Below are 26,143 nucleotides of genomic sequence, written 5' to 3'. Positions count from 1 at the left end.
CCATCCCCCTTCTTGTCGTACTCTGGTCAGTATGGATGTCATTTTTCATGAAAACCTTCTCTATTATTCTTCACCACCTTTTCAGGGAAGAGTTCTAGTGAAGTTGTGTTGACCTTTGAGGTTCCTCCTCTTTTATCTCCTCCTTGTGAAGAGGGTACTGCTGCCCAACCTCCTTTAGCTACTCCCCAGCCTCCTTTAACTGCTGCCCAACACCCTTTAGCTGCTTCCCCTTCATCCGAAGGGAATCCTATACAGGGGGAGATTATGGAAAATAGTGATGCTGATGTTCCTAGTCAGGGCGAGCCGACTCCTATCCAGAGAACCACTGGTGAATTTAAGAAGAGAATTCAAAATTCCAACATTATCACCTATCATAGAGGATGTTCCAAAAAAGGGCAACTTCAATCCACTGTAGCATCAATACCTATCCGGTTGCCGACTCAGGATCCAAATCCTACTTCTCTAGGTAAGACTTCTTCTTCCGACCTACCTATTGCTCATCGCAAAGGTACTAGGACATGCACTCAGCATCCCATATCTCGTTTTGTTTCTTATAGTTCTCTTTCTCCTTCCTTTCATGTATTTGTATCTTCTCTTTCTTCTGTTTCTATTCCTAAAAATTTGCAGGAAGCATCTACAAATGGAAAGTGGAAGGTAGCAATGTTGGAAGAGATGAAAGCATTGAAAAAAAAACGTGGGGATCTTGCGGCTCTTCCTCCAAGGAAAAAACCAGTAGGATGTAAATGAGTGTTTGTGGTCAAACAGAAGGCAGATGGGACAGTGGATCGATATAAGCCACGTCTGGTTGTAAAGGCCTTCACTTAAACATATAGAGTTGACTATCAGGAGACCTTCTCACCAGTGGAGAAACTCAATATTGTAAGAGTATTATTGTCCTATGCTGTAAATCTTAGCTGGGATCTTCAACAGTTGGATGTGAAGAATAGTTGGGTTTTAGGTTAGAGATGTAAGTAAGAGAAAAAGGAGAAGTTGCAGGAGAAGGAGATGAGGAAGAGAGGAACAAGAGAATGGAGAGAGATATTTCGGTTGTAAATCACTTATGTGTGAGAGAGATCTCTCCACACCTATATCACTTCATTAATAGAAAAAGAGAATATTACATACTCCTCCCTAGGGAGGTAAAAGATAAAAAGGTAAAACATAGAAAGTACAAAATGGGGCAACTAGACAAAAGGCTAGTTCCCAAACTACCCTTATCACATCACTTCTAACAAATCTAACACTCCCCCCCAAGCTGGAGAATAAATGTCATTCATTCCCAGCTTGCATAGAAGAGTATCAAACTAGATAGAGATAAGAGCCTTAGTGAAGATATCCGCCAGTTGATCACCAGTCTTGACAAAAGGAGTACAAATACAACCAAAGTCTATTTTTTCCTTGATAAAGTGTCGATCCACTTCAATGTGCTTGGTCCTATCATGTTGCATTGGATTATAAGCAATACTGATGGCAGCCTCATAGGACCTTCATTGTCAATTCCCAGTTCCTGAACAAGTCTTTTCAACCATATGAGTTCACACACTCCATGAGCCATAGCTCTAAATTCTGCCTCCGCACTGGATCTAGCTACAACATGCTGTTTTTTGCTTCTCCATGTCACCAAATTACCTCCCACAAAGGTACAATAGCCGGAGGTAGATCTCCTGTCTGTAATGGATCCAGCCCAATCGGCATCAATGAAACCTTCCACTCTTAAGTGATTGTGTCTCTTGCATACAACAGTTCTTTCCCTGGAGAAGACTTCAAATATGTGAGAATGCGATACACAGCATCCAAGTGGCCACTCTTGGGGGCATGCATGAATTGGCTCACTACTGCCACTGCATTAGAGATGTCTGAGCGTGTCATAGAGAGATAGATAAGCTTCCCCACTAGCCTTTGGTACTTTCCTGCATCAACAAGAGAAGGACAACAATCTTCTCCTAGTTTGTTGTGATGCTACTTAATAGGAGAATTTGCTGGTTTGCAGCCTAACATCCCTATCTCTATCAACAAATCAAGAACAAACTTCCGTTGACATATGTTGATTCCTCTCTTGGTCCTTGATTCTTCAATTCCTAAGAAATACTTTAAGGGATCCAAATCTTTGATTTCAAACTGTTGAGCCAAGTAGATTTTCAGTTTGTCTATCTCAGTTGGATCATCTCCAGTGACCACAATATCAACATAGACAATGAGGGCAATGATGGTACCATTGCCCCGCTTGGTAAAGAGAGTGTGGTCAGCTTAGCTCTAGGAATATCCATTCTTCAGAATAGTCTGTCGGAAGCGTTCAAACCATGCCTTTGGTGACTGTTTGAGGCCATACAGTGCCTTCTTGAGGAGGCACACTTTCCCTTCAACTGAAGCCATTTTGAAGCCTGGTGGAGTTTGCATGTACACTTCCTCTTTCAAATCGCCATAAAGAATGCATTCTTCACATCTAACTGATATAATGGCTAATCTTTATTAGCAGCCATTGATAAAAGAACTCTTATAGAGTTATGCTTAGCCACAGGAGCAAATATCTCCTGATAGTCAATTCCATAGACTGGACTGTACCCCTTGGCCACCAACCTTGCTTTGTATCTCTCAACAGTACCATCAGATTTATACTTGATTGTGTAGACCCATTTGCACCCAACTGGGACACATCCCTTGGGAAGATCCACCAATTGCCAAGTATTATTCTTCTCAAGTGCCATCATTTCCTCAGACATAGCTTGTCTCCACTTTGGCTCAAACATAGCATCAGTAACATTCTTGAGATAGAAGCAGAAGAGATAGCAGCAATAAAGGCAAGATTTGTAGGAGAAAGAGCATCATAGGAAACAAACTAAGCTATAGGATTAGTGCTAGCTCTTTTTCCTTTTCTAACAACAATGGGAAGGTCTAAATCAGATGGAGGAGAAAGAATGTCACCTGGTTGAGGAGAATGAATCTCAGGATGTGGATCCAAAGAGGACTCTTGGTAGGTCTTCTTTCCTTTACTCTTCAAGCTTTCACCTTTTTTGTAATGAATGTGGTAATCCTTCTCATTATCAGAACCCCTTTCAACAACCAATTCTTTTTCATTGGTAGTATTCACACCTGATTGATCATCAGTATCAACCACATCCACAGTCCTGTGTTTTCCAATGTCAAGCATAAAAGGAGAGATAGGTAGAGAGGAATGAAGTAAATCAGCAGCTTGTTCACTTCCACAATTCTCCCTCTGAAGAGGATGCTGAGAAGGGGCAATAATGTAGTCCTAGGTAGGAGTAATCCCACTAGGAGCCAGGGTAATGGGGTCACACACAAGGGCTGGCCGATTGGGTTAGGGTTTACTAATTTAGGGCAAAACTAGGATTAGGGTTGGATATTGGGAAAGGGGTTTATAGGGTATTAATGGGCAGGTCTATGAGATTAATATGGTATGAAGAAGTTAGGGTTTGGATGAGTTTTGAAATTCTGCAATATTGGGAAGAATTGAATTTTAGGGTTTTGGGTTTTATGGGAGATGAGGGGGATTAGGGTTTGAGTGGTCTGATTGGGCTGAAAGTAGAATCGAGTGTAGGGGGGAGTGGGGGATGTATGCTGGAAGTTTGGGACAGATCTGATGGTGGGATGATGGCTGCTTAGAAACTAAGCTATGGTTCGAAGGTAGAAGTTGCAGGTTTAATGGAGGGGATGTAAAACTGGCTTTGAGATCTGGTTGGATCGATGGGGGAAAGGATGGCTTAGGTTGGAGGATGAAGAAGAGAAGGATGTATGCAGGAATTGAGAGTAAACTTACTGATTTGAAGAACCAGCAATGGCAGCAGCTAGAAACTTGAAGAAACCTCCCGATCTTCACGATGCAAGGAGTCGTAGGAGTCCACCCACCCTGTACCACCTTGATATCCACAAGAATGCCAGCTCAGAGAGCAATCGGCTATGGCAGCAGCAAGCTAGAAGCAAAAATCTTTTAATTGAACTGTGGGGGAGCCTCCCACGAATTGCTTTATTTATAATGGAGGATGATCCGCCAATCAGTCCTACTCAGAATATAATCTGATTTAAAAAAAAAAACAAATCCTCCTTTAGAAATCGTGGAGGGGGAGAGATAAAACAATAACTAATTAAAAAGGTCAAATGACCATTATACCCTTAACTAAAGTACTGAAAAACAACCAAGTATGGAAGTTCCAACGAAAAATAAAAACAGCAACAAATCAACAGCCCTTTCAAGGCTTCTTAGTCCTCTTCCTAGTGCTTGGACCTGCATCAGGCAAAGAAAGGGACAAACTCAAGGAAGGTGACATCTTTGGAGATAAGGCACCGGCGAGAAGATGGGTGATAGCACTTGTAACCTTTGGTAGTAGAAGAGTATCCAAGAAAGAGGCACTTGAGAGCTTTGGGATTAAGTTTAGTGTAAGTGGATTTGTTGACATGCACATAACAAACACAGCCAAAGACTTGAGGAGGAAGAGAGAAAGTAGAAACCTGTGGAGATAAGATTTCTAAGGGGGAATTGAAATCAAGAAGTTTGGTAGGCATACGATTGATGAGAAAGGAAGCAGTGAAAAGAACTGCAGACCAGAAGGTCTTGAGAACATGCATGCCAAACAAGAGACTATGGGTGACCTCCAATAAATGGCGATTTTTCCTCTCAGCAACCCCATTTTGTTGGGGTGTGTCAACACAAGCTAGCTGGTGGATAATGCCATTATTAGTAAAGAAGGTTTGGAGGCCACCAAACATGTATTCTCCCCCTTTATCATATCGAACAATTTTGATTTGATTATCAAATTGAGTAAGAATCATTTGATAAAAATTCTGAAATGCATCACAAACTTCACTTTTATGTTTCATAAGAACAGTCCAAGTAGCACGAGAAAAATCATCAACAAATGACACAAAGTAACGATAGCCAAATAAAGAAGTAGTAGGGGAAGGTCCCCAAACATTAGTATGCACAATATGGAAAGGAGCAGCAGTTCTATTGCCACGATATGGATAAGAAGAACGACAGTGTTTTGCAAACATACATGGTTCACATTGAAAAACATGAGAAGAAGCAATAGAAGAAAATAAGTGAGGTAATTGTTTCCTCATTACAACAAAAGATGAATGGCCAAGACAACGATGCCATAATATAACAGACTCCACAGAACTACTAGCATTACGTCCACACACATAGGACTGAGTTGTGGACAAAAAAGGTTCAAAAAGGTAAAGGCCTTGCTCCTCACGTCCACTATCAATAATCCTCTTCGTCGCCAAATTTTGAAAAAGACTGTGAGAAAAAAAAAAGTAACACAATAGTCCAGGGATTTAGTTAAATGACTTACAGATAGAAGATTAAGAGTAAGGTTAGGGACATGAAGAACAAAAGTTGGAGAAATAGATGATGTAACAGGGATACTGCCCTTACCAGAGATGGAGGAAAGGGAGCCATCAGCTACCCTAAACATATCCTTACTAGAACAAATGGTATTGAAATCATAATAATGAGACGTACCAGTCATGTGGTCAGTGGCACCCGAATCAATGACCCAAGACTGGGCTGTAGTAGAAGCTGAGGTGGAGACCTGCAAAGCTGAGGAGGAAGATGAACTGGCCATTGTAGGTGTAGGAGATGTTGTCAGCTGTGACATGACCCGGCGAAACACTGCATCCGCCAAAGTGGAGTCATCATGTGTGCTAGGTGGGTACTCCCCAGCATCAGCCTCAGTCACCCACAGAGTGTGCTCGAGCTCCCCCTCTACGGCCACCACGAGTACTACTAGCACCACCTCGTGTACCAGGAGGATGGCCATGAATAGTCCAACACCTATCCTTAGTATGTCCAGATCTCCCACAATGATCACATTTAAACCTGTCTCTACCACCTCCACTAGTACCACCAGTCTCAGCTACTCTGTCTTCCCCACGGTTAGGCCCTTGGCCTCTACCACCTCCACGGGTGTCCCTGAAAGAACTAGCGTTGAGAGCAAATCTCTCAAGGGATGGTGCTGGTGTTGGTTCCATTGCAATACACCAAGTCTCCTCACTTTGTAAATAGCTGCAGACCTCATCAAGAGATGGAAGAGGGGACCGGCCTAAAATCTAGAGCCTGAGGGGTTCATAATCAAGGTTCAGGCCACCAAGTAAAGTGAAGACATGCTCCTTTTCAAGAACACGATACACCTTAGCTTCATCCGCTGGGTTGGTCAATTGGAGGTCCCTGTAGTGATCATACTCCTCCAAAAGACTGATATAGGCATTGTAGTACTCAGAAATGGTCTTGTCACCCTGCCTCATTGCATTAATTTTTTGGTGAAGCTGATAAACCTTGGCGGAGTCACCCACCCTGTCAAATGTCTGGGAGACACTGTCCCAAATTGCCTTGGCAGTTTCTTTTCTCATAAATCTTCTCCCAATCTTGGGTTTCATGGAGAAGATGAGCCATGTCATGACTGTGGAATTTTCGGTCTCATTTCTCATAGGTAGGGGAACCAGGTGTTGGAGCAGTATTGGTACCTGTAATATACCCAAGTTTCCCTTTGCTCCTAAGGGAAAGCTTCACTGAGTGGGACCAATCCAAATAATTGGTGTTATCTAATTTCACAATGGAGATCTGTGGGTGTGAGTTCTCAAAGACAAACTGAGGGGCTGTCGGAGTAGGTTGTGAATCAGCCGAGCCAAGCCCCGAGACATCAGATTCAGCCATATTGTAGGGATAAAAAAGGCACTTAACCATACACAAGAATCTCCAAACAAAGTGGGGAGTACACACTCAACCCAAATAAGGATTCCAAACGCAAGAAATAAATTCCAGCAGAAAAACACAGGTAAAATCTAGACAAAATTTCACCCAACACCTTCCAAGGAGCAATACCCACTCAAACAAACTCTAGGACCTCAAACAAAGGTATCCTTAATCACTTCTCAACCAAAAAAGAAGTCCATGGTACACAAATGCAAGAAAAAAAAGAGGTTGCAGCAGTCACGGTTTTACTTGGGCAGAAAAGATGCCCCACGAAAGTGAGCTATGCTCAACCAAGAGAACCCTTCATCAAAGAGGCATACATAGGGCATAAAGAGTACCCTTGTACCATCTTAATGAGCTGTTCCAAGCTCCAAACCCATGCCGAGAAGAAAAGAGACAGGAGCTGCAACTTTGAGCTGGCAGAAACCCTAGGTGCAGCTTGGTTAGCTTCAAAAACTTCAATGGAGCTTCAATACAGCTCAAGGATCATCTTCAAACATTTAAATAGATTGTATAGAACCTATTTCATCTCTCTACAGCAAGTTGTTTACATAGGGGCCTCTTCTTTGAAATCCCTTGTGTCCTAGGATTCCATAGAGAGGGAAAGAATAGGGAAAGAGGGTTGATACGACTCTCAAACCTAAAGCCCTGATACCAAGTTGGGTTTTAGGTTAGAGATGTAAGTAAGAGAAGGAGGAGAAGTTGAAGGAGAAGGAGATGAGGAAGAGAGGAAGAAGAGCTTGGAGAGAGAGATATTTCGGTTGTGAATCACTTGTGTGAGAGAGATCTCTCCACACCTATATTACTTCATTAATAGAAAAAGAGAATATTACATACTCCTCCCTAGGGAGGTAAAACATAGAAAATACAAAATGGGGCAACTAGACAAAAGGCTAGTTCCCAAACTACCCTTATCACATCACTCCTAACCTCTATCAAGAATGCCTTCCTCCATGGGGAGCTAGAGGAAGAGGTATATATGAATATTCCACCAGGCTTCTCTGATGATCAGACCAGGGGCAAGGTCTGTACATTAAAGCGTGCTCTTTATGGATTGAAGCAGTCACCTAAAGCTTGGTTCGGCAGGTTTCACAAGGCTATGATTTCAGTGGGATACTAGCAAAGCAATATTGATCATACACTGTTCATCAAACGAGTTGGTGATAAGGTAACCATTCTCATAGTCTATGTTGATGATATTGTGGTAACCGGAAATGATGGTGATGAGATCAAGAAATTGAAGCACTCCCTTGGCTGTGAGTTTGAAATAAAGGATCTGGGAGCTCTAAAATATTTTCTAGGGATAGAGGTTGCTCGATCTTCAAAGGGCATCTTTCTTTCTCAAAGGAAATATATCCTAGATATATTGTCTGAGGCTGGGCTGTTAGGGTGTCATCCTTCAGATACCCCCATGGAAGCTACTGCAAAACTCAAGGAGAAAGAGAGTGAACCAGTTGACAAAGGTCGTTATCAGCGATTGGTGGGAAAACTAATGTACCTCTCTCATACTAGACCAGACATAGCTATTGTTGTGAGTTTGGTAAGCCAGTTTATGCATTATCCTTATTCCTCTCATATGAAGGCAGTCCTTCGCATCCTGCGGTACTTGAAGTCTGTTCTAAGAAAAGGAATACTCTTATCTCCCAGTGGTCATCTGAAAGTTGAAGCTTACACTGATGCTGACTGGGCTGGTTCTACCGATAGAAAATCTATTTCTAGATATTGCTCCTTTGTGGGTGGAAACCTTGTCACATGGCGTAGCAAGAAGCAGAATGTTGTGGCAAGATCCAGTGCTGAAGCAGAGTTCTGTGCGATGGCACAAGGAATCTGTGAATTATTATGGCTTAGAGGATTGTTGCAAGATATTGGTGTTGTTGTCCATCTTCCCATGATGTTGTATTGTGATAATAAGGCTGCCATTAGCATTGCTTATAACCCTGTCCAGCATGATCGTACTAAGCATGTGGAGGTCGACAGACATTTCATCAAGGAGAAGCGTGAAGCCGGACTCATTTGTGTTCCCTTTGTGAAGTCTATTGATCAGTTAGCTAATGTGTTCACTAAGGGGCTAAGTGGCAAAGTGTTTCATTCTATTCTAGTCAAGTTGGGCATGTGTGACATTTATGCACCAACTTGAGGGGGAGTGTTGGATTGTATGGGCCAGAATACCGTGGGGGTATTCTGGACTTTTTATCTTTTATTATGCCTTCTATTATAGTCGGCTGTGTTAGTGGCAATTCTGTCCTTATAAAGTTTATTCTTTATTATAAATAAAGAGATTGGGATCAGTCTTTGATCATCCAAACAATATTCTCTAATTCAGATCTGCTAATAGGAACCACTAGATGAACAGATTTGAGGAGTTTCTCTTTGTCATCCAGAACTCTTCTGTTTCTTTCTTTTTCGCAGGTCCCATTTGACTGCAAAAGAAATTAGTCTCTGTAAGGCTCTCCCTCTTGTATTGAACTTTCCCTTGGCTAGGCTGTAAACATCATTTTCAGATCCATAAAATTCACTAGTACACTGTATTCCATAAGGAAATTTTCAGTTATGTAATAGCTCCCAATTCAATGTGTCTTTTGGTTTCATACCCTGCCTAGTGGCAAACTTTCTCTTGTTATTAACCGTCGGAATCGATGTCGTGGTTCGAAGATTTGCTAGAAAAACAAGTATTTAATTGGCGTATTTGTGTCCAGTTTTTGTGAACATTGAGACTCAAATTTGAGTCATATTTAAGGAAGTTGCTTTATAAAAGAGTGTATATGAATAGTATTTTAAAATAGTGTATATGAATAATAGTATTTTAACGTTTTCTCAACAAAAAATATAATTCATGCCCCACCTCTTATTACCAGAGTAACACTTGTTAAGACCTTTGATCTGTTATGTAAGTATTAAGCTTCAATTTGACTTCAGTCATTCAAGTAGCAGTTGGTTTCATACAAATTTATAGGTGCATGTTACTTTAGCAATTTTAACTTATAGTAACAGTTTACTATATAGTTCATGTCAAAGAAGTTTTGCTAGTAGTTTGATTTATATTTACTTCTATCGTTTAGCACATTCTTCGCTGGATCTGATCATTCTTATTTTTGTTGAATTATTTGAATCTATAGAAAACCTAGGACCTGTAACCAATAACTTGAGAGAAGAGAAAAAAGAGAATGAGAGAATAATAACTTGTTGTCTTTATTGATAGGAAAGCCTCTCTATTTATAATAGAGGGGAAATTACAAATAGAAAGGGGAACTCCTAATCAGATTAGGAATTCCTAATCATGATAGGATTCCAAGTTACAATAGGAAAAGAACTAGAACTAACAACTCAAACTGAATCTAAGACTAACAACTCACAGTAGAATTAGGACTTGACATAATTAGAAACTAGGACTAGGAAAATAGAAGATACACATATCAACCAAATCACTGTTCATGTGAACAGTGTCACGTGAACAATACTTCTCAACACTCCCCCTCAAGCTGGATTATACAAATAAGTAAAGAAAGAAGATCCAGCTTGAACTAAAGAAAAAAGAACTCCTAATAATGCTAACACTCCCCCTCAAGTTGGCGCATACAAGATACTAATGCCCAACTTGAACAAAATGAAAAAAACTAAGTTGTAGTAGAATCTAGCTTGACATATGAATGCAGCTCCTAAATAAACCTTCAAGAACTTGAAAAAATAGATCTTCAAAACTTGGACAGACATGATCAGCAAACCGGGACTGGAATGTCTTCCAAAAAAGGCAGCTTTCAACGATCTTCAATAGCTATCCAGTGATGAATCTTAGATTGTCATAGTGACTTAGAATCTTGAAGTGAAATAACTAAAGCAGCAAGTAGCGAAAACAAGCTGAATCAGGCAGCGGAAAAAAACTGTATCAACCCAATCGAAAGTCCTCAAATAGGCAACAACCAATATCTTCAATATTTCAATACTTCAATCTCCCCTTACGGCAAACTCAACCCAATAACAAAGTAGATACCCATTGGCAATGGTGAAAACTCTGATCGTCTATGCTTTGCACCAAGTGTTCCTGCAAGTTCTGCTTCTACAATGTCTACAGGTGTACTGTACATAATCCCCCCCTCACGTGTAGTACACATGGACATAACAGAGATAATGTAAAAGATAGGGCAAAAACATAATATTCCAGAATTTTCTAAAAGTGCTATGGGTAATTAAAAAGGAAGGAATGGCAAAATTGTAATTTACCAGAAGTTTCCAAAGGTGTTATGGGTAAATGCCAAAGGTATGTTTTGGGATATGAAGGGAATTAGAATTATTGAAAGGGAACGGTGTTGGAAAAAAAAAGGATGGCATGACTGTAATTTGGTGGAAATCCACTATTAAATACAATCCAAGCCTAAGGGCAAACTAGTAATAAACCAGAATTTTCAAGGGTCAATTGGGTAGTCAAATAGGGGAATGTATTAAAAGGTAATGGCAGTTCCGTAAATAACCAGAATTTTGCACGGGCCTTTTTTGGTAAACAAAAAGCAATGGGATGCAATAAGTAAAATAATGGCTATGGAGAGTGGCAATCTTGTAAATAACCAGAATTGTCAAGGGGCTCTTGGGTAGATAATTTAGATAAAATCTACTTACTAATACCACCCAAGGCAAAAGTGTAATGTTGGAATGAGCAGTAAAATAAGGACAAAGGTAGATAAGAAAAGATGATAAGGGCATAAAAGGGAACTTAAAGAATAAAATAAAACGCTAGGAATAAAGTAGAGTAACCAAAAAGGAAACCCACTTTGAGATATTGGATGTCTTCCTCACGCAACCAGCCAAAAACAATATAACGCTGTCTTCAACAGTTCAACCTCACGATGGGAGAAAGAACCAACCACAAGAGGAAAACGAGAACCAGCAGCCAACTGATTCTTCGATCAGAAACAGCAGCAGCTCATGGAGAAAATTAATGTAATCTCCAAAAACTCAGATCAGAAAGCAGGGAAAGGAGGAGGTGGAACAAAAGCTGCAACTTCAACCTGCAACTCCAATCTGGCGGTAGGGGAACAGCAGCGATAAATATTTGACTCCGTGGAAGAACAGCTTCAATCGAACCAGCAGCAACAAAATACCAGCAAAGAATCGATACCACCAGAAATCAATAGCCAACATCAGAGAACAAGAGCCCATCCAACAACTAAGCCAAGCAACACTCAGCAAGACGAAAACCAGAAAATCAGAGATCTTCCTCAAGATAAGCAAAGAGAAACTGAGCAAAAATAGGGCAGGTCCTGAACTCTAGCCCCTCGATCACAGTCAAAAAAGGGATTGCACCTTCAACGAAAGCAGGTTCTTCAAAAGCATCTATAGCCCGGAACCAGGTTCTTCATTAATCGATCAACAAATCAGTATTTAATCTGCAACTCATCTGAAGAGCAGAAATCAGATTCGAAATCTGATGTAGAGTTTTCAGAATCGAATAAATGAATTGAGTACATGAAACCCTAGTTCTTCTTTTTCTATGAACTAGGGTTTTCTTCTTCAAACCAGAAATTAAAATCGACTCTCAAAACAGCAATCTTGGAGAGAATCAGTCACTGCTTGCCTAGCTCTGATACCATGTAGAAAACCTAGGACCTGTAACCAGTAACTTGAGAGAAGAGAAAAAAGAGAGAATGAGAGAATAATAGCTTGTTGTCTTTATTGATAGGAAAGCCCCGAGGGGAAATTACAAATAGAAAGGGGAACTCCTAATCAGATTAGGAATTCCTAATCATGATAGGATTCCAAGTTACAATAGGAAAAGAACTAGAACTAACAACTCAAACTGAAACTAAGACTAACAACTCACAGTAGAATTAGGACTTGACATAATTAGAAACTAGGACTCCAACTAGGACTAGGAAAATCGAAGATACACATATCAACCAAATCACTGTTCACGTGAACAGTACTTCTCAACAGAACATATATGTTACACTCTTGGTTTGAATCATGGATAGTCGAAGCCTTGCCAAGATATCAATGAATGGATTTGTGCTTAGTTTCTTTATCATTTTTGGGCAGGTTTGAAATCAAATATTGAAATAATTTATATTTCTTTCAGAGCTGTTAACTAGGAAATCTTCTGTTACCATTCCATGAAGGAACAATTTGATATGCAGACTTCATAGTTGTACTTGAAATAGTCTGGGATCTTTTTTCTTTTTTAATTACCTCTCACCAGAATATTGTATGCACTGCATGGATTTGTTGTATTTTGAGACATTTGGTTGTGTTTGATATATTGTAACCAACTTTCAGGCTGAAGCTGCTGCTATGTTTTTGAATGTCATGAGACGCTACTTCGAGTCCCTTTGTTCAGATTTGAGGTCACATACCATAACTTGTGTAGAATCAAACAATGACAAGGTTGGCTATTTCATGTCACTGACTACATTAAAGCATCAGGACATTAAAAGATAACAGACTACAACAACTAGTTAAAAAATGAATGTTTCTATTTCTATTGAATGCCATCAAATTTTCACCACTCATTAGTTGTCTGGCTACTTTCTCAGGTTTCATTACTTCTTAAAGATAGCTTTATTGACTCCTTTCCCCCAAGGGACCAACCCTTCATCAAGGTATTCTGCATTCCCTATTTCTGTTTGTCAAAATTTGCATCTATATTTTCTTTATTGTTGCTCATTCAAAACATGTCTTCATTATGAATTGTTGCACCAGTAAATATGTAACTTTATGGTCATTTAAGGCTTTTGTACTCCTGTTTTTTTTTAAATCAATTTTAATGATCATTAAGTAAGATTAACAAATTGTTTTCAAGGAATCATGACAGCTTACTGGGACATTGGAAAACCATGAAAGAACTACAAAATGACTATATCCTTGCTTACTAATGGGCAAACACTAAAAAGTTTTTCCTTTTTTCAAAGGACAATCATGCAGTCATACATGCTTTCAGGTTCTGAACCTGTTTTCTTAGGTGTATGCCACTTTCAAACAGTTGTCTGTTTACATCCACTCCCAAATTCTACTGTGAAACCAGAGATTTTGGAGCTGAGACAATTAGTGGAGATGTTATTGAGATTTAGTAGTCCTAAGGCCTGCATCTCTAACACAAAAATATTATTGTGGCTGCAGCATTTTGTAGACACACAACTTTTCTCTGTCCTATCAGATTCTCGCCTCTCAAGATATGAGCATGAGTAGTTCTTAGTCCACCCTATTAGAGGTTCCATATATTCTTTTGGAGCTCCAAGGTGAGAAACAAGAATGCCACTGCCAAAGCCTGCAAAGAAGTGTGAAGCCTGAGGTTTGCAGTTGTGCTGATGGATCAAGATTTTGGGAGATAGAGAGCGAGAGAGAGATGAGATCGACCTGGTTTACCTTCTTCGCCTGCTACTTCTCTTCCCTCCTCTTCCCCAGATCTATCGCAAGCCTTTGCCTTCTAACCCAAAATCACGGGTTTTGACGATTGATCGCGACAACTTTTCGTTCTTGTTCTTTACATGAAAGATTCCTCCGGTTCGTTCTAAAAGAACGAAAAAACGAACCGCACAACCAAACACATTTTGATGTTTTTTTTGTTCTTTTGGAACAAAAGAACTGTTTTGAACGACGTTCTGAACGTTACCAAATGCGCCCTAGCATATGAGAAACTTGGTAAATGAAACATTTTTCCTAGTGTAATAATTTAATGCATAATTTGGTTTTCTTCAGCGATCTGAGATGTCAAAATGAGATTTCCAGGAGCTGATTTGAGTTTTCTGGAGTTTGATTGTGTTACTGCAGAATTATGTGTGAATTCGTTCAGTTTTCCTCTGTTTCTTTCTCTTTTTTTCCTAATCTGAATCAAGAACCCGTCACTAAAAAATCAACCTCAAAAATTTCAGAGATGCGTTCTATTTTATTGTTCTTTTGATGATACATGTTTCCCAAAGGAGATTTGTTTGATTAATGGGGCGGAAGGGGATTTTCAGTGGCTGGAGGCGATTATGGAATTGGGTGGGGGCAGTGGTTACTGGAGGGTGGGAGTTTTGCATGGGTGATGGTGGAGATATGTAGCAAGTGTTGCAGTGAGAGAGAGAGGGGGCAGTGATATAGGGCAGTAGGGTGGGCGGTGATATTGAGCGAAGAATGATTGGTGTTATGTCTGCCAAGGGATTGGAGGGCCGTCAATTCTGGCACTGCTGCCTAATCGTCATGGAGATGGGGCAGGGTTGCAGAGGGGTTGTGCAGAGAGGAAAGGGGGTGGGGCGGGGTTGCAGATGAGAAGGGGCGGCAGGTTGCAGGTGGGGGTTGCGGAAGGGGTTGGGGATGATTTTGGGTTTGTTCCTACCACAGGAATCTACTGACTTTTTATTCTGCTGCTGTTTAAGATCTGTGAAGAAGTATAAAGGGAACACATCACGCTTAATAAACCATTCTGGAAGTCAACCAGAACTGATTACTGAGAATATAGTTGTTTGTACGTTACTATTGCTTTATTTTTTCTTCTTCACTACGTATTGATTTTGTTCCTTCCCATAACCAGCATTTAGTGTTTGGTTTATTGGTTAAGACATTCATCATTTTGAGGAACTGAACCTTAAGTCTGGTGTGGAATTTTTCTTATGGGTGCCTACAGTATGGTTAAGAAGAAAAAGAAAAAATATCTGTAGGGAAGAAAATGTTACAATGACGTCCATGCATGACAAGTAGATATGACTATCGACTCTAAGTCGATTAATTTAGATGAGGTCATCATCTTAGTGTGAGTTAGTGATTATAATAATTTTTCGTGTATATTTAAATAACGCATCTAGGTTCTCAGGTGAGGTGTATCAAGGATGATGAAGGAAGAGTGTTAGTAAGGGATGAGGACATTGTGAAGAGATGGGACGAGTATATCTGTGACCTACTAAATGGAGATAGGTCAAGTAGAAGTGACCCAGACGATTACCCTGTTCATCATGATACCACACATCATAGATATGTTCGAAAGATCAATGTGGCTGAAGTTAAAGAAGCCCTAAGAAAGATGAAACCAGGTAAGACAACAGGCCTTGATGAGATCCCAATAGAAGTGTGGAAATCATTATGAGGGGGTGGTGTGTTGGCTAACGAAGTTGTTTAACAGGATTATGAATACTAGGAAGATGCCAGATGAATGGAGGAGAGGCATTGTAGTCCCGGTATACAAAAATAAAGGTGATATTCAAAGCTGCTGTAACTATAGAAGCATAAAGCTAATGAGTCACACAATGAAACTTTGGGAGAAGGTTATTAAAGCCCGATTGAGAAGAGAGACTCTTATCTCGGTGAACCAATTTGGGTTTATGCCAGGTAGATCCACGACAGAAGCCATCTACTTATTGAGGAGGCTAATGGAAAGATATAGAGATAGCAAGAAGGACCTACATATGGTCTTTATTGACTTGGAAAAAGCCTATGACCGAGTCCCTAGAGATATAATCCAAAATGTCTTAGTGAAGAGGGGGGTGTCAAGTAAATATGTGGATGTCATTAAAGATATGTATGAGGGTGTGGTGACTAGAGTGAGATCTGTGGGAGGTCAGGGCAAGGAATTCCCAATTACGATTGGATTACATCAGGGGTCAGCCTTAAGCTCTTATCTCTTTGCGCTTATCATGGACGATATAACCAAGAACATTCAAGACGAGGTCCCATGGTCTATGCTCTTTGCTGATGATATTGTTTTGGTGGATGAGACAAAAGAAGGGATTAACTCTAAGTTAGAGCTGTGGAGGTCAACTTTGGAAGGAAGAGGTTTTAAGATTAGTAGAACGAAGACGGAGTATATAATGTGTAATTTTGGATACTGAGATTGTGCGAATTGAGGAAAGAGAGATACCTCAAAGTGACTATTTTAGATACCTGGGATCAATCATAAATAAAGAAGGTGACATAGAGGATGATGTTTCACAGAGAATTAAAATGGGTTGGATGAAGTGGAGAGGTGCGTCCGGAGTGATGTGTGACCGACGTATTCCTTTAAAACTTAAAAGGAAAGTTCTATAGGACTGTTGTTCGCTCGGCCATGATGTATGGGGCAGAATGTTGGGCAGTTAAGAAGTGTCATATTGATAAGCTTTGTGTAGCAGAGATGAGGATGTTACAGAGGATGTGTGGAAAAACAAGGAAGGATACTGAATGAACATATAAGAGCAGACTTGGGAGTTGCACCAATCAATGACAAGCTCCGAGAGAGTCGCTTAAGGTGGTAAGGGTCATATTCAAAGGAGACCTAGGGAAGCCCCAGTAAGGAGGAGTGATATGATTCCGATTGAAGGAGCTAAAAGAGCTAGGGGGAGACCTAAAATGACTCTAGGAGAAGTGGTAAGGAAGGACATGCATAGTCTAGGTCTGGTCCCAAGTATGACCTCGGACAGAGCCTATTGGAGGGCAAGGATCCGTGTCACAGACCCCATTTAGCTGAGATTATCCTGAACGTGTTGGGCTATGCCTCTTACCTCTCACAAGTTTTCATCTTTCTATTTATTTGCAATCTTCCACTTGTCATTTTCTTTGTCTTTTCTCATCTCTTTCCCCACCCCTCATCTCCAATCTTTTCATCCCTTTTTTTTGGAATATCTATGTTTTCTCTATTCTGTTTGTTTGGATCCATGTAGCCGACCCCATTAAGTTGGATAAGGCTGTGTTTGTTGTTGTTGTTGTTGTTTATCTAGTTTCTCATGTTAAGATCACATATAATCACAAAGATTGTGTGGGTAGTCATGTTGTCAACTGGTGGAAGTTGTGATTATACAATGGTGAATGTTCCAACACTATGAAATAGTGCTGGACATACATTTAAGTATGAAGGTGTAAGCTATTAATTTAGATTTTAGAAACATAATAAAATGTTAAGCACAAATACATACTAAATATCAAGAGTGTTAGATGGTGTAATGCCTTATCTTTAATTCTTAATTTATATCTTGTAGATTTTTAATTTTAGTTTAATTGAAATCCATAAATTTTGTATTACCTTGAACCATTCTGTTAAAAAATTAAATTATAACAATGAAATTTAGTAATTTACCCATTGAATATGTCTAGCTTTAGCTTATCTCTTTTGATTGTTTTATAGTCATGGTTTAAAGTATCGGTACGTATCGTAGTACTGATACGATACATACTGATACGTCTTTTTTTTTATTTTTTAAAATGGACTGTCTTGGATTGTATCGACTGATACGGGTCGATACGATACGACCGATACATATCGATACATCCAATAAAGGGTTTTGTGGGTGGTTTAATACGTATTGATACATATCGATACGTAAAGGCCGATACAATTTGATACATACCGATACCATCAATACAGTCCATAATAAAGCCATTTTCACTCACATACTCAATACGACTCCTATTCTAACCGAAAAATGAAGGAAAACTCTCAACAAAGAGACTAAAATTTTGCATTTAATCTTGGTTTTTCACACTTTTAGACTAAAAAATGAATCAAGGAGTGCTACAGCATCATCCTTTGCATCGTCCAATACTCTTCATTGCTATAGATGATTACAACATGTAAGAAACCTCATCTTTTATAACAATTTCAATTTAATGCACTTGTTTAGTTATACATTATTCTCCATTGTTGTGTTTATGCATGACACTTGTTAAATATTGCTTATTTATATTATTCTTTGTTCCAAAAGTGTGTTTCCATGTGTATCTTGACCATTTCTATGCATATTTGTTGTGTTCGATACGTATCTCTGATATGATACTGTAGAAAACCTAGGACCTGTAAACAGTAACTTGAGAGAAGAGAAAAAAGAGAGAATGAGAGAATAATAACTTGTTGTTTTCATTGATAGGAAAGCCCCTCTATTTATAGTAGAGGGGAAATTACAAATAGAAAGAGGAACTCCTAATCAGATTAGGAATTCCTAATCATGATAGGATTCCAAATTACAATAGGAAAAGAACTAGAACTAACAACTCAAACTGAAACTAAGACTAACAACTCACAGTAGAATTAGAACTTGACATAATTAGAAACTAGGACTCCAACTAGGACTAGGAAAATAGAAGATACACATATCAACCAAATCACTGTTCATGTGAACAGTGTCACATGAACAGTACTTCAACACTCCCCCTCAAACTGGATTATACAAATAAGTAAAGAAAGAAGATCCAGTTTGAACTAAATAAAAAAGAACTCCTAATAATGCTAACACTCCCCCTCAAATTGGCGCATACAAGGTACTAATGCCCAACTTGAACAAAATGAAAAAAAAAAAAAAAAACGAAGTTGTAGTAGAATCCAGCTTGACATATGAATGCAGCTCCCAAATAAACCTTCAAGAACTTGAAAAAATAGATCTTCAAAACTTGGACAGACATGATCAGCAAACCGGGACTGGAATGTCTTCCAAAAAAGGCAGCTTTCAACGATCTTCAATAGCTATCCAGTGATGAATCTCAGATTATCATAGTGACTTAGAATCTTGAAGTGAAATAACTAGAGCAGCAAGTAGCGAAAACAAACTGAATCAGGCAGCGGAAAAAAACTGTATCAACCCAATCGAAAGTCCTCAAATAGGCAACAACCAAATATCTTCAATATTTCAATTCTTCAATCTCCCCTTTACGGCAGACTTAACCCAATAACAAAGTAGATACCCATTGGCAATGGTAAAAACTCTGATCGTCTATGCTTTGCACTAAGTGTTCCTGCAAGTTCTGCTTCTACAATGTCTGTAGGTGTACTATACATAATCCCCCCCACGTGTAGTACACGTGGACATAACAGAGATAATGTAAAAGATAGGGCAAAGACATAATATTTCAGAATTTTCTAAAAGTGCTATGGGTAATTAAAAAGGAAGGAATGGCAAAATTGTAATTTACTAGAAGTTTCCAAAGGTGTTATGGGTAAATGCCAAAGGTATGTTTTGGGATATGAAGGGAATTAGAATTATTGAAAGGGAACGGTGTTGGAAAAAAGGATGGCATGACTGTAATTTGGTGGAAATCCACTTTTAAATACAATCCAAGCTAAAGGGTAAACTGGTAATAAACCAGAATTTTCAAGGGTCAATTGGGTAGTCAAATAGGGGAATGTATTAAAAGGTAATGGCAGTTCCGTAAATACCTAAATTTTGCAAGGGCCTTTTTGTTAAACAAAAAGCAATTGGATGCAATAAGTAAAATAATGGCTATGGAGAGTGGCAATCTTGTAAATAACCAGAATTGTTAAGGGGCTCTTGGGTAGATAATTTAGATGAAATCCACTTACAAATACCACCCAAGACAAAAGGGTAATGTTGGAATGAGCAGTAAAATAAGGACAAAGGTAGATAAGAAAAGATGATAAGGGCATAAAAGGGAACTTAAAGAATAAAATAAAACGCTAGGAATAAAGTAGAGTAACCAAAAAGGAAACCAACTCATAAAAGGAAACCCACTTTGAGATATTGGATGTCTTCCTCATGGAACCAGCCAAAACAATATAACGCTGTCTTCAACAGTTCAACCTCACGATGGGAGAAAGAACCAACCACAAGAGGAAAACGAGCCACAGAGGAAAACGAGAACCAGCAGCCAACTGATTCTTCGATCAGAAACAGCAGCAGCTCATGGAGAAAATTAATGTAATCTCCAAAAACTCAGATCAGAAAGCAGGGAAAGGAGGAGGCGGAACAAAAGCTGCAACTTCAACCTCACAGTAAAACCAGAAAAGATATGATTCCAGCAAAGGAAGATTTCCACGCAACTCCAAATAGAAGGTCGAAGATTAAACAAAAAACCTGCAACTCCAATATGGCGGTGGGGGAACAGCAGCGATAAATATTTGACTCTGTGGTAGAACAGCTTCAATCGAACCAGCAGCAACAAAATACCAGCAAAGAATCGATACCACCAGAAATCAATAGCCAACATCAGAGAACAAGAGCCCATCCAACAACTAAGCCAAGCAACACTCAGCAAGACGAAAACCAGAAAATCAGAGATCTTCCTCACGATAAGCAAAGAGAAACTGAGCAAAAATAGGGCAGGTCCTGAACTCCAGCCCCTCGATCACCGTCAAATCGAGAAAAGGGATTGCACCTTCAACGAAAGCAGGTTCTTCAGAAGCAACTACAGCCCAGAACCAGGTTCTTCATTAATCGATCAACAAATCAGTATTTAATCTGCAACTCATCTGAAGAGCAGAAATCAGATTCGAAATCTGATGTAGCGTTTTCAGAATCGAATAAATGAATTGAGTACATGAAACCCTAGTTCTTCTTTTTCTATGAACTAAGGTTTTCTTCTTCAAACCAGAAACCCGAACCGACTCTCAAAATGGCAATCTTGGAGAGAATCAGTCATTGATTGCCTAGCTCTGATACCATGTAGAAAACCTAGAACCTATTTCCAGTAACTTGAGAGAAGAGAAAAAAGAGAGAATGAGAGAATAATAACTTGTTGTTTTCATTGATTGGAAAGCCCCTCTATTTATAATAGAGGGGAAATTACAAATAGAAAGGGGAACTCCTAATCAGATTAGGAATTCCTAATCATGATAGGATTCCAAGTTACAATAGGAAAATAACTAGAACTAACAACTCAAACTGAAACTGAGACTAACAACTCACAGTAGAATTAGGACTTGACATAATTAGAAACTAGGACTCCAACTTGGACTAGGAAAATAGAAGATACACATATCAACCAAATCACTGTTCACGTGAACAGTGTCACATGAACAGTACTTCAACAGATACAATACGATATGTCTCTTATGATCACCCAACCGATACAATACCCGATGCTGATACTTTAAACCTTATTAACAGTTAAATTTTAATTATTATATCATTTGCACATTTTTGAATTATGTAATATTGATATTTAGTAGTTTGCCCATCACATATTTCTAGCATTTGCATTTTGATGGCTATAATAAAAACTATGTTTTTCCTATAAAATAAACAACAGAAAAAGTGTTGGCTGGAAAACTTGGAGTTGTTGCTGATTTTAGCTCAGCGAAAAATTTGTCTAACAACAGTATGATTTCTCCCAAAATTTTGTGCACATTTGGATCCAACAGGGCGAGAAATGATTTTTAGTAAAGGTTCTTAATGCAGACCAAGGTGGTGATCTGCTATGGTGGGCTTTACAGAGAGAACAATTGAAGAATGAGGAGGGGGAAGAGGGAACTCACGTTCACACACACACACTCACGCAGAGCTTTACTAATAAAATCTTATTAATCAAATCTGAGTTCTCATAGCATGGTTACGTCTATTTAAATAAAAGAAACCCATCAAGAAAGGAAACTAACTCTAACTTGGAAACTCAAATGAATAAGGAAACTAAATCCTAGTAGCTTTCTAAAACTGAAATAAGAATCTTATGTAGCTGATCCAAGCAATTAAAAGACATAAAATGAATAACTAAATACTAAACTAATTCCAACCCTTGTTGGACCAAAAACCCTTGGACCGCGTCTGTTTTGTTTTGGGTCTCCATATCCTATCATTCTGGTCCAACCAGCGAAGTGATATTGCATCAGTTCTGAAATTTTATCCCCTAATTTTGTCCCTGTATTGGTGTCCTTAAAAGGAAGAAGTTTGTAGAAAATTTCAGTAAAATTTTGAATACTTTTAGCCTCCGTATGGCTGCAAGGAAAATGCATTTTTTAAAAATGTAAAGTGAAATTTATTTCCCAGGGGTAATTATTTTAATTGTTTGGTTGTTGGAGAAGTACATTTTACAGGTAAAATAAATTTCGCTTTGTATTTAACATTTGCCCTTTTATTTCCCGACTTGAAACACACGTAGAACCAAAACCCACGGAAATTCTCGACCTTGCAGCGCTCCCTGGGAAGCTCGACAACTCTGCTCCCATTACAGCTCTCTTCTTCCTCGCAAACTCAAACAGTGCATACCAAGCTTATCTCCAGAGACCAAACTTCTGGGCCTTTGCAAAGCTAAGTTGCCCTTTCAGGAGCTCTTCATCTTCTTAATTCCACATGTTCCTGCGAAATATTCAGAAAACCTATCGTTTACGCTTTTATGTAACAGACTTGCACCCTAACCCTCTTGTTCAGCGGGCTCCAAATCCATTCCCACGTAATTAAGTCTGGCTATGAGCATCTCTGAGCTGCCAAACCTGCTTCTGGAGCCTCCATATACCATCCAAACTTTTCTCTATTAAAAGAACCAATCTGTGTACATACTGCTACATTACTCACGAAGCAACCCTACGCTGTGCTCATTCGCCCCATAGTTGTCACGACGTCTCGGCGACCCTAGGCGGTGGAGAGGATCCAAATGCATGGCGACACCAATTAGGCGACCAAGGCTCCCAAGTCGGCCAAGGCGCCTGGACGCCTAGGCAACGCCTTGACAACTATGATTTGCCCCCAAAAGCAGATCTCAGACCTCCAGTCTCTACCAAACTCGCACCTAAAAACCAACTTCCCTGTACATATCCCCTCCGGCGCTGTGCACTCCATAGTTCCCAACACCTAAGTCAAGGGGACTGGAGCCTTGAGCGGTGAGAGAAGGGTAAGGGGCCATAGACGACTTGCCGCCCACATATTTAGCAGCAATGCCTGAATTCCTATCAATCTGCAACAACGTATAGAGAAGACCGAAATTGAATTCTAGATTTCAACTTTCACATCCTAAAAAATGTTTGATAAAAGTAAGCAAAACTAAAACAGACCCCGGAAAGTGTTCGATAATTTATTTTTGTTAAAGATATAAATCTTGGACTTATATAATTTCATTGTATTGGAAAACCTTTGGAATTGCTTGAAATGTTTTGGAAAATGTCTGAACTCGGCGTCGAACCCAATGAGTTCTCCCTTTCTGCTTCAATTAAGGCATGTTCAAAGCTCGGTGCTCTGAAACTTGGTTGGTGCTTTCACGGGATGGTCCAAAGATGTGGGTTTGGTACAAATTGCATCATTGCCAAAGCTCCTATAAATATTTATGGGAGAAATTCTAGTTTAGAAGATGCCCTCCTCTTGTTTGATGAGATGCGGCAACTGGATGCGTTGGACTTTGTTATTTCGGCATGCAGACGGACTGGTTGCTTTGAGGAAACTCATGGCTATTTTACTTAATGCAGAGGAAGTATAGATTGTTGGCTGATGGTTTACATTTAGGACTGTTCTAACAGCATTTGCTAATCTAGAATAGGTGAAACAATGTAAAGAGGTTCATGCTAAGGCCGGTACAGTTGGGATTTGTGGTAATGTGGTTGTTGAAAGCAACCTTGTAGATATGTATGGGAAATGTGGTTTGGTTCAGGAATTTCGTCAAGTTTTTTGACTTCAAATCTGTTGTTGAGCTTTCATTTTGGTGTCCATGTAGATTGCCTGATTAGCCCTCCTTTTTGACCCAAGTAAGCGGTCACTTGCTTGGTTTGACGTTTCACTTAGAAACCTTGTGATTTGGGAGTGAGGAACACAAGGGATGAGTCAGGTTCAAATTTGTTCAAATTTATCAATGGTGGGGACCGTTGGACAATGTTGGCCAGATTCACGCCCCTTGTAGTAGGTAATGGTGGGCCATTCGTTAAACAGACAGCTTAATAAGTGGGGTAGAGCAGATGGAGATGGGTCTAGTCGGTTACAATTTAGTAAAGTGGGCTGGATTACAGATTTTTAAAATTCTATATTAATTTTACGTCCAACCAAACCGCTCTGCTAAATTATTATCAGTACATTTCCCTTGAAACCAAATGACTCGAAGGAGAAAAAAATTTCTCTTCACTTCCCTTTCCCACTTCCCTTGCAACCAAACGGAGCCTCAAGGAGATTTGGAATGTTGGTCTGTATTTGGCAGGTACCAACTAACGAAGTTTCCATTTCAATATTCCACAGGGACATTCTTATTCCGTTCATTTATATGTTTTTTGATTTGGTATTTGTAGGTGCCGCGGGGGTGGATTTTCGCACCTTCGTTCCCTCTGGGTCTCTTTCATGTTGGGGGAGGGGGATTTGATTGGGTTTCTATTTATGTTAAGGAGTCACCACCTAGACAAGGGTCTAGGACTTATACATGTCTCCCCTCTCAGGGAGAGATTTGACTCACGATGGATAAGGCAGGGGTCTTCCTAGATCTTTGTGTAGGTTCAAAGTTATATGCTGGGAAGCTTTTACACACCTAGCCCCGCTCAGCTAGAGGCCGGTTTCTTTCTATTTAGACCATTCACACTTATACTACTTATTTACTAACATGCATATTAAAACAATAAATCTAATCCTAGTCTAGGTAACTAGGCTGAGTGTTATATATGTAAAGGGGGGGGGGGAGAGATGACTGAGCCACGACTTATAGTATAGTTACCTAGACTACTTACGTACCCTTACTGGGGATCAAGCTAAATGTAGTTCAAGAGCAATTTGAAAACAGTTATATGTTATACTACGCATAACAATCAAGGTACTAAAAATCGGAACTCGGTGGGATCTCGGTCCTTTGGAAAAACCGAGTCGAGTCGAGATCTCGGCGAGATCTCACTGAGTTGGTGCATTTTTTATTCCCGATTCGAAGGCTCAACTCAGTGGGTTTTAGACCTAGTTTGGGTCTGAAACTTGGTATTCAGCCTATTTAAGGCCATTTAAACACAATGACAATATCAGATTTCCCAAAAACAATGTCCAAATATGAGTTTCACTTGGTGGGAAAGCAGGACAGATAGTTACTTATGCTAGAAACCAGGACAGACACAGGACAAACACACTTATTTATGCCTAATATCATTGAAGTAAATGCTTTTCTATTTGAATCCAATAAAAATAGTTAAAAAATCAAATTCCAGTTCCAAAAGGAAAAAAGGTCAACCCCCCAGTTCAAGAACAAAAACTGGATTTTCGGCGGTAGGTGCAATTTTCAATTTTCTAATGCTGGGGTTTTTCTTAAATCTAAAAATTCCATAAATCTTAATATGGTAAAACATTGCTAAAACCAAAAGTGCGGTAAAATATTCATTTGTTTTGATGTCCAAAAAAATATTTTCATTTAGAGCGATTTTGACAGCATTCACGCACACCGAATTAAGTTTGACCAGTACATAACTCCTTCAATATAAATCAGATTTAAGCAATCTTGAACTTGTTGGAAAGCTTTGAAGTTGCGTATGTCGGTCGAATCTACGGTCCTCGTGTTACGTTTTCTTTTTGTGCTTGCTCTAACCGGGTTCAGATTGAAGTGGACAAGCATCAATCAACTATCGTCCTCGACCTGTATGCCAAGCGTTCCCCAGTTTCTGTCCTTTAATTTGGAGCTATCTGTTTGGCTCATTTGGGATCAACAGGTGCTTTAAGTATTCCATAACCTTTAGCGGAAAGCTTTCCAACAAGTCCAAGATTGCTTAAATCTGATTTATATTGAAGGAGTTATGTACTGGTCAAACTTAATTCGGTGTGCTCGAATGTTATCAAAATCGCTCTGAATGAAAATATTTGTTTGGACATCAAAACAAATGAATATTTTATGGCTCTT

The 26,143-nt window shown here is 39.4% G+C and overlaps 1 protein-coding gene across 4 annotated transcripts in view; it reads left to right on the top strand.

The window, feature by feature from the left end:
• Window positions 1–13,889, top strand: part of LOC122655827 — a 144,389-nt gene extending 130,500 nt beyond the window's left edge. For 3 of the 4 annotated variants that reach the window (XM_043850188.1, XM_043850185.1, XM_043850187.1), the window contains 3 exons: window positions 12,971–13,084; window positions 13,234–13,299; window positions 13,817–13,889. In XM_043850188.1, coding sequence (XP_043706123.1) covers window positions 12,971–13,084; window positions 13,234–13,299; window positions 13,817–13,885 — 249 coding nt within the window. In that variant the 3' untranslated portion in view covers window positions 13,886–13,889. The remainder of the gene's footprint in view (window positions 1–12,970; window positions 13,085–13,233; window positions 13,300–13,816) is intronic. The other variant, XM_043850186.1, reaches the window with a different exon arrangement.
• The last annotated feature ends 12,254 nt before the right edge of the window (window positions 13,890–26,143 follow it).

This window comes from Telopea speciosissima, chromosome 3, assembly GCF_018873765.1.
Source record: "Telopea speciosissima isolate NSW1024214 ecotype Mountain lineage chromosome 3, Tspe_v1, whole genome shotgun sequence".
Classification (NCBI taxonomy): domain Eukaryota; kingdom Viridiplantae; phylum Streptophyta; class Magnoliopsida; order Proteales; family Proteaceae; genus Telopea; species Telopea speciosissima.
This window is presented reverse-complemented; position numbering and strand designations above follow the sequence as displayed.